Source organism: Globicephala melas, chromosome 8 (genome assembly GCF_963455315.2).
Source record: "Globicephala melas chromosome 8, mGloMel1.2, whole genome shotgun sequence".
NCBI classification, from domain to species: domain Eukaryota; kingdom Metazoa; phylum Chordata; class Mammalia; order Artiodactyla; family Delphinidae; genus Globicephala; species Globicephala melas.
The window spans coordinates 8,752,229-8,769,666 of record NC_083321.1 but is presented as its reverse complement, the minus strand read 5'-3'; the positions used below and the strand labels follow the sequence as shown (position 1 = coordinate 8,769,666).

Sequence of the window (17,438 nt, the reverse complement as noted above, 5' to 3'; positions counted from 1 at the left end):
ACTCAAAATGGATCATAGACCTGAATATGAGTTAAAACTATAAACTTTCAATAAGAAAACATAAGAGAAAATGTTAGTGTCCTTGGGTTTGGCAAAGATTTAAAAAATAAGACACAAGTTATAAAAGAAAAAATTAAAGAATTTTATTTAAAAGAATTATAAAAGAAAAAAACTGGACTTCATTAAAATTTAAAAACTTTTGCTACTCAAAAGACACTCAGAAAAATGAAGAGACAAGCTACAAACTTAGAGAAAATATTTGCAAAACACATAACTGGCAAAAGATTTTAAAATTTATGTGGAAATACAAAGTATCTAAACTAGCCGAAACAACTTTGAAAAATTTAAAATGAAAGGAGTATATTCTTGTTTCTAGAATACACTAAAAAACAGCTTCCAACTCAATCATAAAAAATCAACCGAATTAAAAATGTGCAAAAAGTTTTGAACATATACAAAAGAAGAGATCTAGATGGAAATAAGCACATAAAATTTTCTCAACATCATTAGTCACTAGGGAAATGTAAATTAAGACTACACATTCTCCCCAATGGCTAACATTTAAAATATCCATCATACCAAGAGCTGGCAAAGATGTGGAGCAACTGGAACTCTCACATACTTGGTGGGAATGTGAATTGTTACAACCACTTTGGAAAATTGTCTATTTCTTAAAAACTTAAATGTACATCTTGCATATTACTCAGCCATTCCACTCCTTAATGTTTGCTCAAGAAAAATGGAAGCCATGTCCACACAGAAAGGGGCATGAAGAAACTTTGGTGGCAATGGCTATGTTCATTGTCTTGATTTTGGTGATGGTTTCATGGGTATATGCATCTGTCAAAACTCATCGAATTTAACACTGTAAATATGGGCAACTAATTGTCTATTATATTTCAAAAAAGCTGTAAAAATATATTAGTTAACATGTCTTTGGCTGCGAATCACAGAAAAACCAACTTACAATGGCTTAAAGAATCAAGAGGCTAAGGAGAACTTAAATTTAAATTCTTACCTTCTACCATTAGAGTAGATGTAGGTGGCTCCAGGATTGGTTAAATCAGCGGCTCAGTGACACCATCAACCCCCTAGGTGAGTTCCATCTTTCCACTTGGTTACTCTTAGTTGCTGCCTTCCTCTTTGCTCTTGTTTCCCTCTTGGGTGACGAGAAGGCTGCCACGGTTCCAGACATCCCATCCAGACTCAGCATTGTCTGTCAGCTAAATCTAATCTAGCCCGAACAGGCTATTTGGTTTCTTCTCTGGGTGTGGCTTACATGGAACTTGCTGCTGGGGTGTGGGTTTCTCTTGGGGGAGACATTTAGGAGAAGCAGGAGCAGACCTTACTAGAGCTGGTCAGGGAAACCGAGGCTCAAGGTCATCTAGCTTATTACTCCAGCTTTTTGCAGTGGAGTCAGCTACTGTTCCATGATTACAGCATGAACTACATGGAGACGGTCACATCTCAGAGAATAACATTAAGTGGTTTTCTTGAAAGAGGAGGAACAATGGGGCAATGGGGTCCACCCAGTGTTTTTCTTTGGCTCTCTATACCTATAACAAAAATCTTTCCTTCAACAATTTAAAAAATGTGAAGGTAAGGTAGGGGTTAAACAGAGAGGGGTCTAGGAGTCCTAAACTTAACTGGCTACAAGGGTCAGAGGGCAACGTAAATATATGAATCTGTCAGATGTAAGACAATAGGCAGCGGGAGGCCTATGGTGATTTGGACAGTACAGCCCTATCCCCACCAAAAACATAATGCATGGGAAAATAAAAGCTCTATGGGCCAGTTTGAGACTCCTGGAGGAGTCTGAGAATAAGGGGTGTGTATTCGTTTCCTACTGCTGTTGTAACACGTTGCCACAAACTTAGTGACTTAAAACAGCGCACATTAATTTTCTTAGAGTTCTGGAGGTCAGAAGTCTAAAATCAATGTGTTGGCATGGCTACATTCCTTCTCGAGGCTTCAGAGGAGAATTCATTTCTTTGCCTTTTTCATCTTCTAGAGGCTGCTTGCATTTCTTGGCTTGTGGTCCCTTCCTGTATCACTAGGACCTCTTGTTTCTGTTGTCACATCTCCCACTACCCACTCTGATCTCCTGCCTCTCTCTTAAAAAGACTATTGTGTTGGGACTTCCCTGGTGGCGCAGTGGTTAAGAATCCGCCTGCCAATGCAGGGGACATGGGTTCGAGCCCTGGTCCGGGAAGATCCCACATGCCGCGGAGCAACTAAGCCTGTGCACCACAGCTACGGAGCCTGCGCTCTAGAGCCCGCGAGTCACAACTACTGAGCCCATGTGACACAACTACTGAAGCCCGCACGCCTAGAGCCCGTGCTCCACAAGAAGAGAAGCCCGCGCACTGCAACGAAGAGTAACCCCCGTGTGCCGCAACTAGAGAAAGCCCGTGCACAGCAACAAAGACCCAAAGCAGCCAAAAAATAAAATAAATAAATTTATTTTAAAAAAAATCACTATTGTGATCACACCAGGCCCACCCAGGTAATCCAAGATAATCTCTCCATCTCAAGATCCTTAACTTATTCACATCTGCAAAGTCCCTTTTACCATGTAAGGTAACATATTCACAGGTTCCAGGATCAGCATGTGGACATCTTTGGGGGGCATTATTCAGCCTACCACACGAAATGAAAGCTTAACTGGCTGGGCATCTGCTCTCCAAGGGGCCATGTAACTCCTGGGAAGTGGGGAGAAGAGCCTGATGGAGGAGCTTGGTGTGGGTGTGGACTGAAGCTTGAGTTGTTGAGGTGGGACCTGGGATGCAAGGGTGGGGCCCTGGGAAGGTGGCTTCCCGTGAGCCCTCTACCAGCGTCATGCAGGTGAAGAACCTCTTGAATGTGCCTTCCTGTCCAGGAAGTGCTCAAGGCTGTAGGCAGAGAAATTGAGGGTGGCCTCAAAGGCTCTACCTACCCTGGCTGAAGATAGGACCTTGTGTTCAAAACTGGGGACAGCATCTGTGGCCACTGGGGTGGTGCATGACTGTATTAGAACTTGGCCCTCCAAGGCAAGAGGATGAGATGTGAGCCAGTGTTTGGGGGCTGACTCCTTGGGGAGACGCGGTCAGAAGTCACTTACTGGTGACTTAAGAGTGGGAGGAAGGTAGAATTCCATTTGGTCAAGGGCATGGGGTGAGTGCAGGAAGTCTCAGGCCAGGAGCTGGGGAAACGGAGTCCGTGCAGATGGTGCAAAGCCACCTGAGTCAGCACCAGGTCTTGACCAGTTGGGGGTGTATGCAGCTGGGACAGGCCAGGGACTGGCTCTGGTTGAGACAGATGCAGGTACCAGGTGATCTAAGCACAGAGATGACAGACCTACAGGAATCAGAACATGTCAGAGCTGCTAGCAGGGTTGTGAGGCAGGGGTAGGGCAAGTCACTGGTCCCCAAACCCCTACATCTGCAGAAGCAGAAGATGCCATCCTAGGTGCCCCTCATCAGCCACGAGGGCAACACTGCCTGAGAAACAGCAGCAGGGGTGGGGCTGTTGGGGCTCTGGCATCTGCTGGGTCCTACAATGGCCAAGAAATTCTTGGGGAGCATGGGAATGTCAGCACCATCGGGGAACACCGAGGTTTCAGATGTTCCAGGATGTGGGGTGGGTTACGGTGATTTCAGCTCTGCCCAGTCTGTCCTCTGGCTTTCTGAGCTGCCTTGAGCTCTCCCAGGGCTTTGTGGCTTTTTCAGGGGAGCTCCAGGCCACTTTCCCTCTCCAGGTTGCCCTGACTCAGCTCGAGCCCTCGGGTCCCACCTGGAAGGCAATGTGTACAGCTTGAGAGTGTGAACTTTCTCCAGGGGACGACGGTCTGGGCGGCTGGGTCGCTTGCAGGGGAAAGAGTAAGGGGCAGTGTGTCAGCAGACAAGCATGACTAAGCAAGTACATGTACTAGAGGGCACGGCTGGCCCCCTCCTTCCTGCCACCTGTGGGTGTTAAGAGGACTATCTTTTCCCATGCCCTCCCCACTCTAACCCCCCACCCCCAGCCTCCCTGAAGGGAGCTCCCTTGCTGATGCAGGTGACTGGATATTCCTCTTTTCCTGGCTGTGATCCCTAAACTGCCTTCTATCCCTCCTTTCACATGGTTCCTACCATGTGATCCGGTCTCCCCCACCCCCCACCCCCCCCTTCTCGGTCTCTTTTCAGCTCAGGAGGGAGGAGTAGAAGCACAGCCCTGGGGGTGGAAGAGGCCAAAGTCTCAGCGCCTCACAGCCCCCGGGGCATTTGGTGGGGAGGGGGGGATGTCCTGGCACACACATTCCACGTGGTCTGCTTCTAACCCTGACTCTGCAATTTAATAGCTGTGTGAATTTGGGCAAGTTACTTAACCACTCTGTGCCTTGATCTCCTTCCCTGTAAAATGGGGATAATACCAGCACTTATCTCTAGAAGGCTCCTGGGAGGACTGAATGCGTTAATACATGCAAAGTGCTTAGGACCGTGCCTGGCACCAAATTAGCACTCAGAGGTGGCTCTCTGGCTGGGTTCCACCCTCCCTTTTCCTCCTCCTTCCCCTCCACCAACCCAGGGCCCGCTGGAGGCAGAGCAGCAAAGAAAGGCCGGGAAGTGCAGTGCGGAGGGTTAGGACAGCTAGCAGGCTGAATCTCCAGGTGCACAGCTGGAAGTGGCAAACTGGTTTTGAGTCCAGACCCTGCTGGAATCCAGAGGAGCAGGGATCAGCATCCTGACGTCACAGCTGCTCTCTTTTTTCTCCTCCTTTGCTGCCAGAAGTTCCCAGGAGCTTTCACAGAGAGGGAGGATCCTGAAACAAAGCCTCTGATTGGCTGCTTTCATTTTAGTCCCTTGTCAGTTTCCAGCCTGATAGGGAAGGGGTGGAGTGTAAGGGATTTAAAACTCAGAAATAGCAATAATTTGATAGGTTAGAGAAGGAAGGAGGGAAGAGGGAGGAAAGCAGGGCCAGGGGAGGGGGCCGAGGTAAGAGGTTCTTCTCCAGTTGCCTGGGATGGTTTGTAAAGTCCTGGGGATTGAGGGTGGGGGGACCGGATTGTATGCTCTTTTGGACTGGAAGCTGGCTGAAGCGGAGTGGCTGTTACTTTTGAGACAGGAGAGACAAAGGGAGGTGCTGCACACAAACCTTTTAATATGCGGTCTTCGTGGTGTCTGTTCAGAGAGGGGGACCCCTGGGGAGTGCTCCCTGAACCATAGCCCCAGCACTTGGGCCACCATTCCCCCTTCCCCCTTCTCCTGCGAGTGGCCCAGGACCTGTAGGATCCTGTCTTCCTTTAGGGCTCTGTAAGACTCCTTTTCAGCGCTCAGAGTCCGTCCTTCGCTTGTGCTGAGGCCTGGAGCGGGACCATCTGCTTTCGCTCCTGTCGCTGCTGCCTCCTCTTCCCTCTCCTCCTGTGGCAGGTCGGGGTGGGTGGGTGGGCAGGAGAGTGGTGCCCTCGGTATGCAGCCCCCAGGCCAACCTGGGGCTCCCAGGGGGCTCTCCATTCAGCTGTGCCCAGCTACCAGCTCTCTGCCCCAAGCATCTACCACTCCCTGGAGCCGTGAGCCCCAGGAAGGACTCCAGGAGACTCTCAGCCTATTGGGGACACAGGGACAAAGAGCCCTGGCCTGGAAGAGGAGGCCTGGGTTTGAGTCTTAATGCCACCCCAGCCTGGATGTGTGACCCGGGGAGAGTCCCTGCTGTCTCTGGGTGGAGGCCCACCTGTCTTCCACGTCCTGCACCGTGTCTGGCAGGGGCTGGCCCAGGGTCTCCGGCAGGAAGGCAGTGGCAGCGCTGGCGGCCACGGGGACAGCGCCGTAGATAAAGAGAGGCACGGAGGGGTAGATCTCGGCGGTCATGCTCACCAGTGGGCTCACAATGCTGCCCACTCGGGCCAGAGTGCTGCCCATTCCCAAGCCTGTCTGCCTGCGGGACCCAGGGGGGTGGGTGCCGGTTAGAGTTCTGCATGAAAGCTGAGGTTCTGGCTGAATTTGGGGCCAGGGCAGCTCGGGCCCAGCCCCGGGAGACCCACTGGTGCCTGCTCTGTTCCCCATTTGATTAGCTAACCAATTTGCATTTATTTTGGAGATTAAAAAAAAAAAAAAACCAAAACAGGTTGGGAAAGGCTCTGAGCAGAGAATCAGGGGATTGAATTTTGCCTCTGCCTTTAACTTGCTCTGTGACCTTGGGCAAGTCTCTTGCCCTCTCTGGACAGTTTCCTGAACTGTTGAGTTAGCTTAGTGCGGCCAGTTGTTCTCAGATCACCTGAGGGATTTGATTTACAGTTGCCCCAGCTCCACACAGACCTGTTGGATTAGAATCCCCAGGGGAAGGGACCTGGACTCTGCACGTTAAGAACATTCTCTATGAGAGCAGAGGTTAAAAACTTTGACTAGGGAGATAAACTGCTTGCTTTCAAATCTAAGCTTCCTGACTTATAAGCTGTGTGACCTTGGGCAAGGCACTTAACCTCTCTGTGGCTCAGTTTTCTCATTTGGAAAATGGGAATTATCATAGTACCTACCTCATAAGCTTGTTATGAGGACCAAAAGAGTTGATATTTGTAAGCAGTTTGACAGTGCCTGGCACATAGTACTTCTTTATACTATTGTTCTTTCAGCTGAAATCCTTTGAAGGTACAGGACAGTAACCATGACCCCTTGCGGTTCTCATTCCAAGTAGCCTAGGGAAGCCTGGCATTTCTTTGACAGCTCATATGAATTTTGCACCCCTTTCTATTTTTTGTTGTTGTTGTTTTGCATCCCATTCTTAAAATAGATATGTGTTTCTGGTGTCTTAATGCAAAAATACCCCCTCCCTGCAACCTTGGCACTCAAAAAAGCAGTGCTGTGTTTATCCATACAACTCCCAGAACCACCGTTATTAAGTGGTTGCTCTGTGATAAAAAATTACTTTCATGTTTGTGGTCTTTGGTTTTAGACATACTACTTGGTTAAGGATGGAATTTAGATTTTGTGGCAGCTTCTAACTTGTGCTTTGGAGATCAAGGAGGGGACTTCAATTAACTGCCTCTGAGATGTGTCTTCTTGGCCTCCAACCCTGTCCCAGTTGGTGGCTCAAATCTTCCCCTTATGTCAGGTAAGAGGTTAGTGGGCAGCCTAGGTGTGTACTGAGCGGCTGATATAGACCTTTCACTGTTAGGTGCTGGGAGGGGGCCTTGGGCTGGGGCATACTGGACTGTGCTCTGGGTCTGACCTGTGTGCGGGGGAATGTCTTGTCCCCAAGCCCCTCCCATTAAGCTCCCACTCACCGGATCACTGTGGGGTACAGCTCCCCAGTGTACAGGAAGATGCAGTTGAAGGAGGCAGCCAGGCAGCCCTTCCCCAGCACAGCAAGGGAGGTTCGGACAATGGACTGATCTAGAGAGAAGAGAGGGGGTCAGCAGATCTCGGGAGTGCGGGCTGAGAAGTTGGGTCATGTCTGGGGGTGTGGCCAAGGATGAGGGGCCAAGATGTCCACGGGTGCTCACCCTGGGGTACCACCCCATTGATCAGGATGCAGACGCCTGCCAGCAGCAGTGAGGCCATCTGGGCAGGCCGGCGGCCCATAGAGTTGATGACAAGGAAGCCCACGAGCTTGGCAGGCAGGTCCACAGCACCAAAGATCATCTGGATTAGGTAGATGCTGACCCCAAAACCCTGCAGGTCCATGACCAGCCCATAGTAGGCAAAGCTAGTGGCAAACCTGGTGGGGAGGGATAAGGGGTATGGAGTTTGTTAGGAAGATTAAAGACAGGGGAGTGCTCGTCCAGAACAGGGGTGAGCTGCACAGGTTACCCTGTTCAAGAAGCTGGAATCTACCTTGCCTAATGTTTCTGCTGTCATTTAGTGTGCACTTTAAGTATTGGGGTAGTCCTCCAGTACCCCAGATTTCTCAGTCTTCTGATCGTGTCCCCAGTGAATTAGGGAATCGTCACTTAGTTGCCATGTAGGATTTACACAGTTTTAGTCTTTATTTTATCTGTTGATACTGGACTGAGGGAGGACAAGTGGATATCCAAAGCCATGTGTTTAGGGCCAAGGTGTTGGGAGAGGCCAGAGTGTTCCAGGACCTGTCCGTGGTCCTGGGATTGTGGTTGTGCTGCTTAAGATGTCAAGAGCCCAGAATATAAAGCTCAGGTTGTTGGACAGAACCCACAACCTGGAGTAAAGCCCAAATTGGAAGCAAAGAATTCATTGGCAGGATTGTTCCTTCTGACCATGTTTCTCTTAATTGTCGTGGGATTGCTATGATGATGGGGTTGGGAGAGTAGCACGTAAGAGGGGTAATGGGTGATGTTGCAGTGGGAAAGGAAGATTTTTGGCTGGTCTCAACCCTGGCCAGAGTGTACTTTCAGAGACGAGTTTTGCCTGTGCCTGTGTTTCTGGCAGGCACCACAAGGCCAGTGATGTCTCTCAATGTTTTGCAAGCCATCCTTGTCTCTGCCTTTGTGATGTAATTCTGTTGACTCTGCGGGCCATCAGTACCGATGAAGTGTTTCCATATTGGAACAGAGCTGATAAAAGGAGAAGAATATGGAGAGATTGATGCCCAGTTTGGGGATTGGAGGCAAACTGAGGCTGGAGGTCATCTGGTTCTTTAAGACTCTCTCTGGTGGGAGATTCCTGCCTCTCATAGCTGGTCTGCAGACTTCCTCCCTCTTGTCTCCCTTCTTCCATCCCCTGCGTCCACTCTTTCCCCAACCAGTCTTTAGTCTCTTGGTTTGTCTGTCTGTCCATCAGTCTGTCTGTCTGGGCCTACCACAGCATGGAGAGGCAGAGGAAGAGGCGGCGAAGGGCAGGACAGCGCAGCAGCTCCACGGCCGAGGCCTGGCCCTTGCCCAGGGTCAGCTCCTTCTGCAGACTGGCCCGGAGCACCTGCCGGGATGGACCGGGCTCAGGGCTTGGACTTCCATAGGAGCTCCTCCCAGCCTAGCTCCTCACTCAGAGAAGCCCTGTGAGTCCTGGGTTTAGGGATGGAGCCCTGGTGCGGTGTCATGGGAGGTCTCAGGGGTCTCACCTCCATACTTAGATTGGCCCCCTCTTCCCGCTTCCCATTGATCCAGGCCACTCTTTGCAGGGCCTTCAGGGTGAGGTCCAGCCTCCCAGAGGAGGAGTACCAGCGGGCCGACTCGATGAAGAACCTGGGAGCAGGGGTGAGCGTGGGTGTTGGCGTGGCTTCAGTTCCAGTCACTGGGGCTGGAGGTAGGGCATGGGCTTTCCAGAGGTCTGCAGTGGGACTTTATGTAAGATTGGGAACCCAGGACTTTGCCACACCCCAATCTCTAGGACCATAAGGCAGTGCCCAACTTGGTGATGACTTATTCCCCAACACGGGAGTTCAGCCCTTGGGTGCTGGGTATAGGGAGCAGGGCAGGTAGGCTGGAGAGCTGGGGGGAGCTGGGGAAGCCAGAGAACCAGACACCCTGGGGCAAGTCCTTCCCCCCAGAGCCTCAGTTTCCCCATTGGTCACACTGAGTCACTGGCCTGGGTTTGACCTTCTCTGATTCTGCGGGCGACACCTGGGGGAAGTCTTGTCCCTCGCATCCCTCTGGGCCCCACGCACCAGGAGTAGATGAAGAAGGCAAAAAAGGGCACGGAGACCAGCAGCTGCAGGTAGCGCCAGTGGGGCACAGCATAGGCCACACCAGCCAGGAGAAACTGGCCCAGGCTGTAGACATAGCCAATCAGGGTGCCCACGCAGGCCCGCGTGTGGATGGGCATCCACTCCACATCTGAAAAGAGGGTTAGAACAGAGTGGTGGAACTTACTGGGTGCCAGGTGGGTGGAGACCCGTGGAGCCCGCCAAGACCCCTCTCTCTGTTCAAACCTTGGTCTGTCCCAAAGCTCAGTGGAAGATACATCAAACGAGGTTGGGGGCCATGGGCGGGGGAGTGGGGGGCTTGTGATGGAGGTGGGGACGGGAGGGAGGTTTGGAATCCCCAGGACTTGTCCCCTCCACTCCCCTGCTGTGTGTTTTTGCTCCTCTCCAACCTACTGTCCTGGCCGGGGTCCTCTTTCCCTTCAGAGCATCTCTGACCATTCATTCCATCCTCAACAGCACCCGCCCCTCTGGTCCTTCTCAGTCTGGGCTGGATTTCAGCCTCAGTGGCCAGAGCAACGCAGAGGAGACAGTAGCTTTCCTCTCCTCTGGAGAATTGAGGTGGGAGTGGGACCACCTCTCTGCTTCTGTCTGAAGAGGTCCACTTTCGTTCCTTGTGGGCTCCTGATTTGGCAGCTGGGGCAGTGGCTTGAAGACTTAGATTGGCCTTTGGGACTGGATTCTCTAGGTGTCCTGCCCCAGCCCTAGTCTGGAGAATCCCAAATCCTTAGATTCCCCTCTGGGCTTGGGTAAATCCTTTCCCTTCTCCCCAGCCTCAGGTTCCTCATCTGAGAAACAGGGAGAAGGCGGGTGACTTATCCAAGGAGGCACACTGATGACTCATGGATAGGCCATGCTCAGTCCATAAATGTGTTTGGTCTATATGATGCTGGCTTGCCCTATGTTAAAAATATGAGAATTAATTACAAATGTTAAAAAAAATTGGGATATTTTACACTGATAAAAAAGGGTGGGGGAAGATCTGACAGCCCCGAGACTTCTTGGCTGGAGGAGCTGAGTGGCTGTGGCCCCTCTGGAGGGATGTGACTATCTTTCAGGGACAGTCCTCACCGCTGCCTAGGGCCTGTTGTCTGCTTCAGTCATTGATGGGAATTACCTGGCCCTAACAATGGACTTTGCAATCACATGTTTAAATGAGAGGTCAGGAAGGTGTGAGCCCCGGGAAAAAGGCTGTTATGTTGGCTGGAAGGGCAGGACAGGCTGAGTGCAGGAGGGGTGGGCTGGGAGAGGAGGCTGGAAAGGGGCTGCAGGGCTGGGTGGTCGGAAGGGAGTGGGTAGGGGCCTGCCCTGCCCTTCCGGCCTCCCTCACTCAGTGTCATGCAGTTGAGGGAAATGCCAGCCAGCGACATGCCCGAGAGGAGCCGGAAGGCGCAGTAGACGGGGAAGTTGGGAGCAAAGGCGGCGCAGGTTCCTGACACAGCCGTCTGCAGGTAGTTCAAGATGAGCACCTTCCGGCGGCCCAGCCTGTCGGGGGAAGGAAGACCTGCAACACGGGTCCTGAGGACCAGCAGGGCCAGGCTAAGCTGGAAGAGGGGCGCTTGCCCTGGGTGAGTCCCTGGGGTGGGGGTCTTTGCAGGACCCCTGACTGATCATGAGGCTGTGCTATAGGTCCTCAGATGAGCCCCAGCTGGTGATGCCAACCTCCCACCTAGGCCCCCCAAGCCCAGCTGAGGAGCCCCCAGTCCCAGCCCGGCTCCTTGGCCCTGCCCAGGACTGACCTGTCTGCCAGGTGCCCGAATATCATGGCTCCGAGAAGCACCCCTACCATGTACAAGGACTGAGCCAGCTGGCGTAAGGCCCTACGAGAACACACGAGGTCCCACTGTGGGGAGAGAGGGCAAGGGTCAGGCCAAGGCGAGCCTGGGCTGCAGGGCAGCCCCTTGCCCTCCTTCCGGCTGGTCCTCTGAGGCCTGTGTCACCCTCTTCCCCTGACTCTTCTCTTTGGCCCCAGGAGCTGAGAGACTTTTCTTGACCCCTACAACTCCCACCTCCCCCTTTCCTACAAAGACCCCCATCTTGAACCCCTTTCTCCATTTTCCCATCTTGGCCTCTGGAGAATTTGAGACTCTGTGTGTGTGTGTGTGTGTGTGTGTGTGTGTGTCAGAGGGGAAAGCACACTCTGGATGGTGTACAGAGGGGCCCAGGTCTCCTCACCTCCATCACGATGGTGGAAGGGAAGGTGCTATTGTCATAGATCCAGCCGTGGGTGCAGGGCTCTGTGGCCCCCGTGCCATTGGTCTCTGTGCCGTTGGGAAAGGGCAGCCCCCGCTGGGGGGAGGTGAAGCGGAGGCAGGACTCGGGCCGCCCCTGCCCGTCCCGGGGCAGCCAGGCGTCCAGCTCCCCGTCCTTGCTGAGGTTGGTGTCGGCAGGCGGGCGGCAGTGGTGGGTGGGGACAGCGGCGGTGAAGTTCTGCAGAGTGTTGTGGGAGGCCATCAGGAGCAGGGGGAGGACCACCAGAGTGACCTGGATCTGCTGGAAGCGGCCGGCGCCCCCCACCTGCAGCAGGAGGTCATTGAAGGCCATGGGGCCAGGCCTGGCCGAGAGGCTGGGGGCTGAGGACTTCCAGTCCCAGGCCCTCCGTCTGTGTGCCGGTCCGCCCGCTGCCCTTCCCTGGTGGAGAGGGACTGCTGTTGCTTCCGCAGCCAAGCTGCTCCTGGAACTGAATCTGAGCTGGCTCTGTAGGGGGGACAGCAGCCCGGCCAGGCAGCCCCTCCTTTCTTCTCTCTCCTTGTTCCGTCCCTCCCTTTCCTTGGCAGCCTCTCCTCACTTGGTGTGAGTGTGTGGGGTGTTTCTCAGCTTTCAGGGTCTGCTGTAGCCCTGACCCCTACAGGGGCAGTATTTAATCCTCGGCCTGGAGGGAATGAGTTAAAGTGTGACTTGGTATCAGAAGGATTAACCCTCCAAGTATCCTTGTATCAGTGGAATTTCTCCACGTGGGTATAAAGGGCAAGAGAGGGTGGACTGAAGTGGGGGTGATGGGAGCAAATTGTACTGGGCACCTGGGGCAGGAGGGGAAAGTGTGGGACCTTTTGTCTTCCTTTTAGTGAGGAGATTGGGCTCTGGGAAGTGTGCTGGCCTCTTGTGGGGCTTCTGTCCCTTTTAGTGGGCAGGATCCAAAGGGACCATCTTGGGGAGGGGTTGCCAGAGAAAATACAGGTTGCCCAGTTAATTTGAATTTCAGATCATCAAATGAATTTTTTTCTTTAGTGTTAAGAATGTCCCTAATATTTACATGGGACATACTTCTACTAAAAAAGTATTCATTGATCTGAAATTCAAATTTAACTGGGTTTCCTGTATTCTTTTTTTTTTTTTTCTTAACATCTTTATTGGAGTATAATTGCTTTACAGTGTTGTGTTAGTTTCTGCTGTATCACACAGTGAATTAGCTATATGTATACATATATCCCCATAAACCCTCCCTCTTGCATCTCCCTCCCACCCTCCCTACCCCACCCCTCCAGGCGGTCACAGAGCACCGAGCTGATCTCCCTGTGCTATGCGGCTACTTCCCACTATCCTGTACTATTTGCTAAAATTGGCAACCCCGGTCTTTGGTCTTCTGGGGACAGCTTACATCTTATAGGACCACGGCTTTGTTCAATTGGAAGACACAGTAGAGGTCAGAGGCTGCTTTTGAAGCAGTGGGACCTAAGACCAACATCTTATGTGATGTAGACTGAGTCTTCCAGTATCTCAGCTTTTACTCTCTTCCTCATCCCCATTCAAAATTTCCCTTTGTCTTGTCTTCTGTCTATAGCTTCTCCTCCCCCTCCTCCCCCTCCCCCTCCCCTCCTCCTTTTTCCTCTTCTTCTCCTTCTCCTTCTCCTTTTCCTTCTTCTTCTTCTTCTCCTTCTCCTTTTTCTTCTTCTCCCTCTCCTCCTTCTCCTCCCCTCCTCCTCCTCCTCCCCCTCCCCTCCCCCTCCCCTCCTTCTTCTTCTCCTCCTCCCCCTCCCCTCCCCTCCCCTCCCCTCCCCTCCCCTCCCCTCCCCCTCCCCCTCCTCCTCCTCCTCCTTCTCCTCCTTCTTCCCAATGACCATGAACTTATTTTACTTTTAGCCACAACTCTAAGACATTTGCTTGATTTCCCCAATGGTTTGGTTCCTGCGTCCAGTTCACTCCTGCTCAGGGCAGTGTCAAGCTCTGATTGGATGGGTTTCTGTGGGATCCGATTGGTTGGATCATGGGTTGGGGAGGTCAACAGAGTGGATTACAGCTTCTTGCTTTTACTTTGCATAGTGTATATTATATAAACCATGGACTCTGGAGTCAGCTTACTTGGATCCAAATCCTCACTCCACACTTGCTGGCCATGGGCAAGTTGCTAAACTTTCTGTATCTCAGTGTTCTTGTTTGCAAGATGGGGATAACGGTTGTGTATGCCTCATTGGATTGTTGGAGGGTTAAATGAACAAATACAGGTAAAGATCTTAAGGTGGTTCCTGCCCTGTGGCTCAGTGATCATGAGCTGTTCTTATTATTTGTTTCTGGTAAAAGGGTGACACTATCACACTGATTTTTAGAGAGAAAATGTGCCTAGGCACATCTTACCCTCAGAACTGTGATTCCCGATTGGGGGAGATTTTTCCCCAGGGGACATCTGGAGACATTTTTAGTTGTCACCACTGGGGGTGGTGGTACCACTGGCATCTAGTGGGTAGAGTCCCAGGGATGCTACTCAGCATCCTACAGTGCACAGGACAGGCCTCCATAACCAAGAATTTTCTGGAGCTAAAATGTCAATAGTGCTAAGAAACCCTACCCTAGAAGATGTCCTCAAACTTCTTCTGTATAGTGATCAATCCCACACCTACTTGGCAAAGGACGATGCAGTCAGATGGATGACTCCCACCAACATATTTCTAAGAATCCCCACATGCTTACGTGAATGGGCAAATGTTTGCAAGGTGAACATGAGAACTCCTCTGCCTCCCCAGAATAACAACAGACTTGCAGGCTCCAAAGTGCTGCAAGTCTTCCCCTAGCTGCGCCTACCCGGCCAGTTTTGCCACTGGAGTGGCTGAATCAAGACCCTGGTCTCCCTGTGTCCAGGCCAACACCCTTTCCCACCATGTTCTAACTCGATCGCTGGGCTTGGGTTACCGTATGAGACTCTTTTTTGCCCTTCGTGGTGTGTTTCCATTTGCGGTCTCTGGTTGTCCCTCTCTGTAATCTGCCACCCATCGATTGCTCCTCCGGCCCACTTCAGAGATGTTGGCATATGTCTGAACACAATGGATTATTAGGGTTCCATAGTTTTACAGGAGGTATGCCAGGCCCTGTACAAATTAGCTGATGCCAAGGGCTGTGAAGGGAAGGGGCATTTCTCAATTCTTCTGGGCACAAATCTCCAAGTCTTATTGAGAGGAAGCAGTTTGACTTCTGACTTCTGTTGTAAGGAGTCAAGATGCTCTGTTAGCATCGCACAGTTTACACAAACTACACTTTTGTGTATGAAGTTGGGGGAGTATATATTGTCTATCGAAGTCCTGGGTACATAAAGTCTTACGCTAGTTCAAACCTATTCTGTCTAACTTCAAAGCCAACCAAGTTCTTAACTGGTACTCTGGAGGTGTGGACTGCCCAGCTAAAGAGCTCTTGGTGACCATGTGACCTCATATGTACAGAAGAGAATAGGGGAGGCCCAGAGAGGTATGAGACTCAGCCCAGCTTCCCTCTTCCCACCTTGTGTTGGTTCTGGGCTGGGACCCCATGGGTGTCCAGATGCCTGACAACATTTTCCAGGCCAAGGTATATAAGAACCTTGTGGCCTGGGGATGTGAGGACAGCTGGACAAACAGCTTGGGGGTTCTGGGGCCAGTCTCCTGCCAGGACTTGGTGCCCTTATGGGGGAGTGGGTGGAGTGCCAAGTGCAGTGGGGGAGATTGTGGGCCCCTACAAGCACCCTTCTTCTCTGAGCCTGTGTCCAGTCCTGCCCAGGAGAAGAGCTCCCTCCCTAGTGTCTGACCAGCTCCAAGCCAGCCTAAGTCTGGAAAAGGCTCAACTGGAAACTCTAGGGACTGAACTGTGGTTGGCTCCTGGAATTAGCTGGTTAGCGAGGGGATTCCCCACCAGCCTCTCAGCTCATGGAGCGTTTCTGGATGGAATTGCTCCCTTGGCAAATGATTTGTAGAGCCAGGAACTATCCTTTAGGGACATTCTGGGTCATTAAACACCCAGAGTTGGACTCCCCTGTGCTCACTGGAATGTGGACTTAAGTTCTAGCCACGCTCCCCGAGAAGGGGTCAAATCTGAGGGCTTCCGGCTGGCCAAGAGCCACAGAACCACGTGCCATTAGTGATGAGCCCCATCACACAGGTGAAAACTTCTATTGTGCAGATGAGGAGACCGAGGCCCAGAGTAGGCAAGGGATTTGTCTAGGATCACACAGCAAGCAAATCTAGAACTCAGGCCTCTTGATTCCATTGCTTCTTCTACTGTGTTAGCAGCCATCACATATCCCAGATTTTCTGAGACATCCAGATTTTGTATAATTTTATGCCATTAAATAAGTGGGATTTAAGGTGTGTGACTACCTGTGATTTTGGTGTTGATTATTTTGTGAGACTTTTCAAATAAAATAATTTACAGATAAAGAAAACACTCTTGCTCAGATCATAGGCCCTAAGTGTGAGTTGAAATGATTGACCTGGAGAGAGGTCTGGCAGACTCCAAGCGCCCGCCAGGTCTACAACATTCGGAGCAAGGAGCCAGACTGTGAGCTTTATGCCTTGTGGCTTGGCTATTCCGGCCAATGGGTAGTATATACGTTAGAAATGAATCCAGAGACTGCCATTTAAAGGCTGGATATGAGTCTAGTAACCCATGAAGTGGCTCAGTATGAGGACGCCCCCCAAGTGAGGTGCTCCACATTGGGTGGCAATTCACTGAGCCAGTTCAGGGACAGAGAGAAGTGAATAGGGAAAGCGGGAGGAGCTGGAGTTGTGGAGGAACAAGCAGACAAGGAGAGAGGGTGGAATCCAGATGGGGAGTTGGGAATGGCCAGAGGAATGGCATATATGGGGGGGGCGGTCAGTACAACCTGACACCAGCATCCCAGGTCACCAGGAGTCCTGAACATGTGACTAGGAACTGCTTTCCTGGGCATCTTTCCTTACCTTCCTGTGTGTCTTTGCAGTAAACCTCTGGATACAGCACAGGAACAGCTAGGACATCCTGGGAGCCACCCTGGATTCTGGACAACTGAAAGATGGGGATGGGGTGAGAGAGCCAGTGTTCTTCACTGAACCCAATTCTTCTCCCTGCAGGTTGAGACCCACTCAAGCCAAGGGGAGACATTGGTGGTCCCATTGTCAGCTGACCCTAAGTCAAATGTTGTGGAGGTGGGATGGAGAGAAGTCAGGTGCCGGGCAGGGATGAGGGGCAGGCATAAGAGGAGCTGTTGCAGTCTAGGAACCGAAAGAAGTGAAATGAGGCTAGATTTCAGGGTGCAAGGTAGAGGGTATTAAAAACTGAAGCCATTGGGGCAGGTTGGGCCCTGATCATGATGGGCCTTGTAACAGAGTTTAGACTTCATCCCGATGGGACGTTACCAAAAAATTGAAGCGTGGGGGCAATATGATTTAGTTCACGTTTATTAAGCACTCTCTCACAAATATCTAAATACAGACTTGAGAGTAATTAGCTCCGTGGCTGATAACTGAAGCCCTGCTGTGTGTCTGAATTGTCCAGTATGGTAGCCACTAGCTACTACTGGGCGCCTGAATTGAGCTAATCCTAATGGAGATATGCTGTTAGGGTAAAATACATATGGATTTTGAAGACTCAGTATGAATTAAAGGCTATAAAATATCTCATTGATAACTTTTCTATTGATTACATGTTGAAAT

General features: G+C 51.3%; 1 protein-coding gene across 9 annotated transcripts; it reads right to left on the bottom strand.

The window, feature by feature from the left end:
* Positions 1-2,482: 2,482 nt before the first annotated feature.
* LOC115840364 (solute carrier family 22 member 6) lies at positions 2,483-12,422 on the bottom strand. 9 transcript variants are annotated; one of them, XR_009564816.1, is made up of 11 exons: positions 11,743-12,422; positions 11,307-11,410; positions 10,898-11,052; positions 9,532-9,700; positions 8,986-9,109; positions 8,728-8,843; positions 7,457-7,671; positions 7,238-7,346; positions 4,542-4,779; positions 3,772-3,842; positions 2,483-3,336 (listed from the first exon to the last, which is right to left on the bottom strand). XR_009564816.1 is itself a non-coding variant. In XM_030833102.2 (10 exons), the coding sequence occupies exons 1-10, from the start codon at positions 12,109-12,111 to the stop codon at positions 5,291-5,293; spliced, it is 1,653 nt and encodes a 550-aa protein (XP_030688962.1). In that variant the 5' UTR covers positions 12,112-12,418; the 3' UTR covers positions 4,636-5,290. The 9 variants fall into 9 exon arrangements, 4 of the variants coding, with proteins under 4 accessions (XP_060159039.1, XP_030688962.1, XP_060159040.1 ...); XR_009564811.1 differs by lacking the exons at positions 2,483-3,336; positions 3,772-3,842 and adding exons at positions 5,241-5,378; positions 5,689-5,892 and having other exon boundaries at positions 4,636-4,835; positions 11,743-12,419; XR_009564812.1 differs by lacking the exons at positions 2,483-3,336; positions 3,772-3,842 and adding exons at positions 5,241-5,378; positions 5,689-5,892 and having other exon boundaries at positions 4,665-4,779; positions 11,743-12,419.
* Positions 12,423-17,438: the final 5,016 nt, after the last annotated feature.

Coding starts and splice junctions, on each gene's coding strand:
- LOC115840364 (XM_030833102.2), bottom strand. CDS start 12,111: ATGGCCTTCAATGACCTCCTGCTGCAGGTGGGGGGCGCCGGCCGCTTC. Junction 7,347..7,456: donor CAATGGGGTGGTACCCCAGG/GTGAGCACCCGT, acceptor TCTTCTCTCTAG/ATCAGTCCATTGTCCGAACC. Junction 5,893..7,237: donor CTGTACCCCACAGTGATCCG/GTGAGTGGGAGC, acceptor TGGGTCCCGCAG/GCAGACAGGCTTGGGAATGG.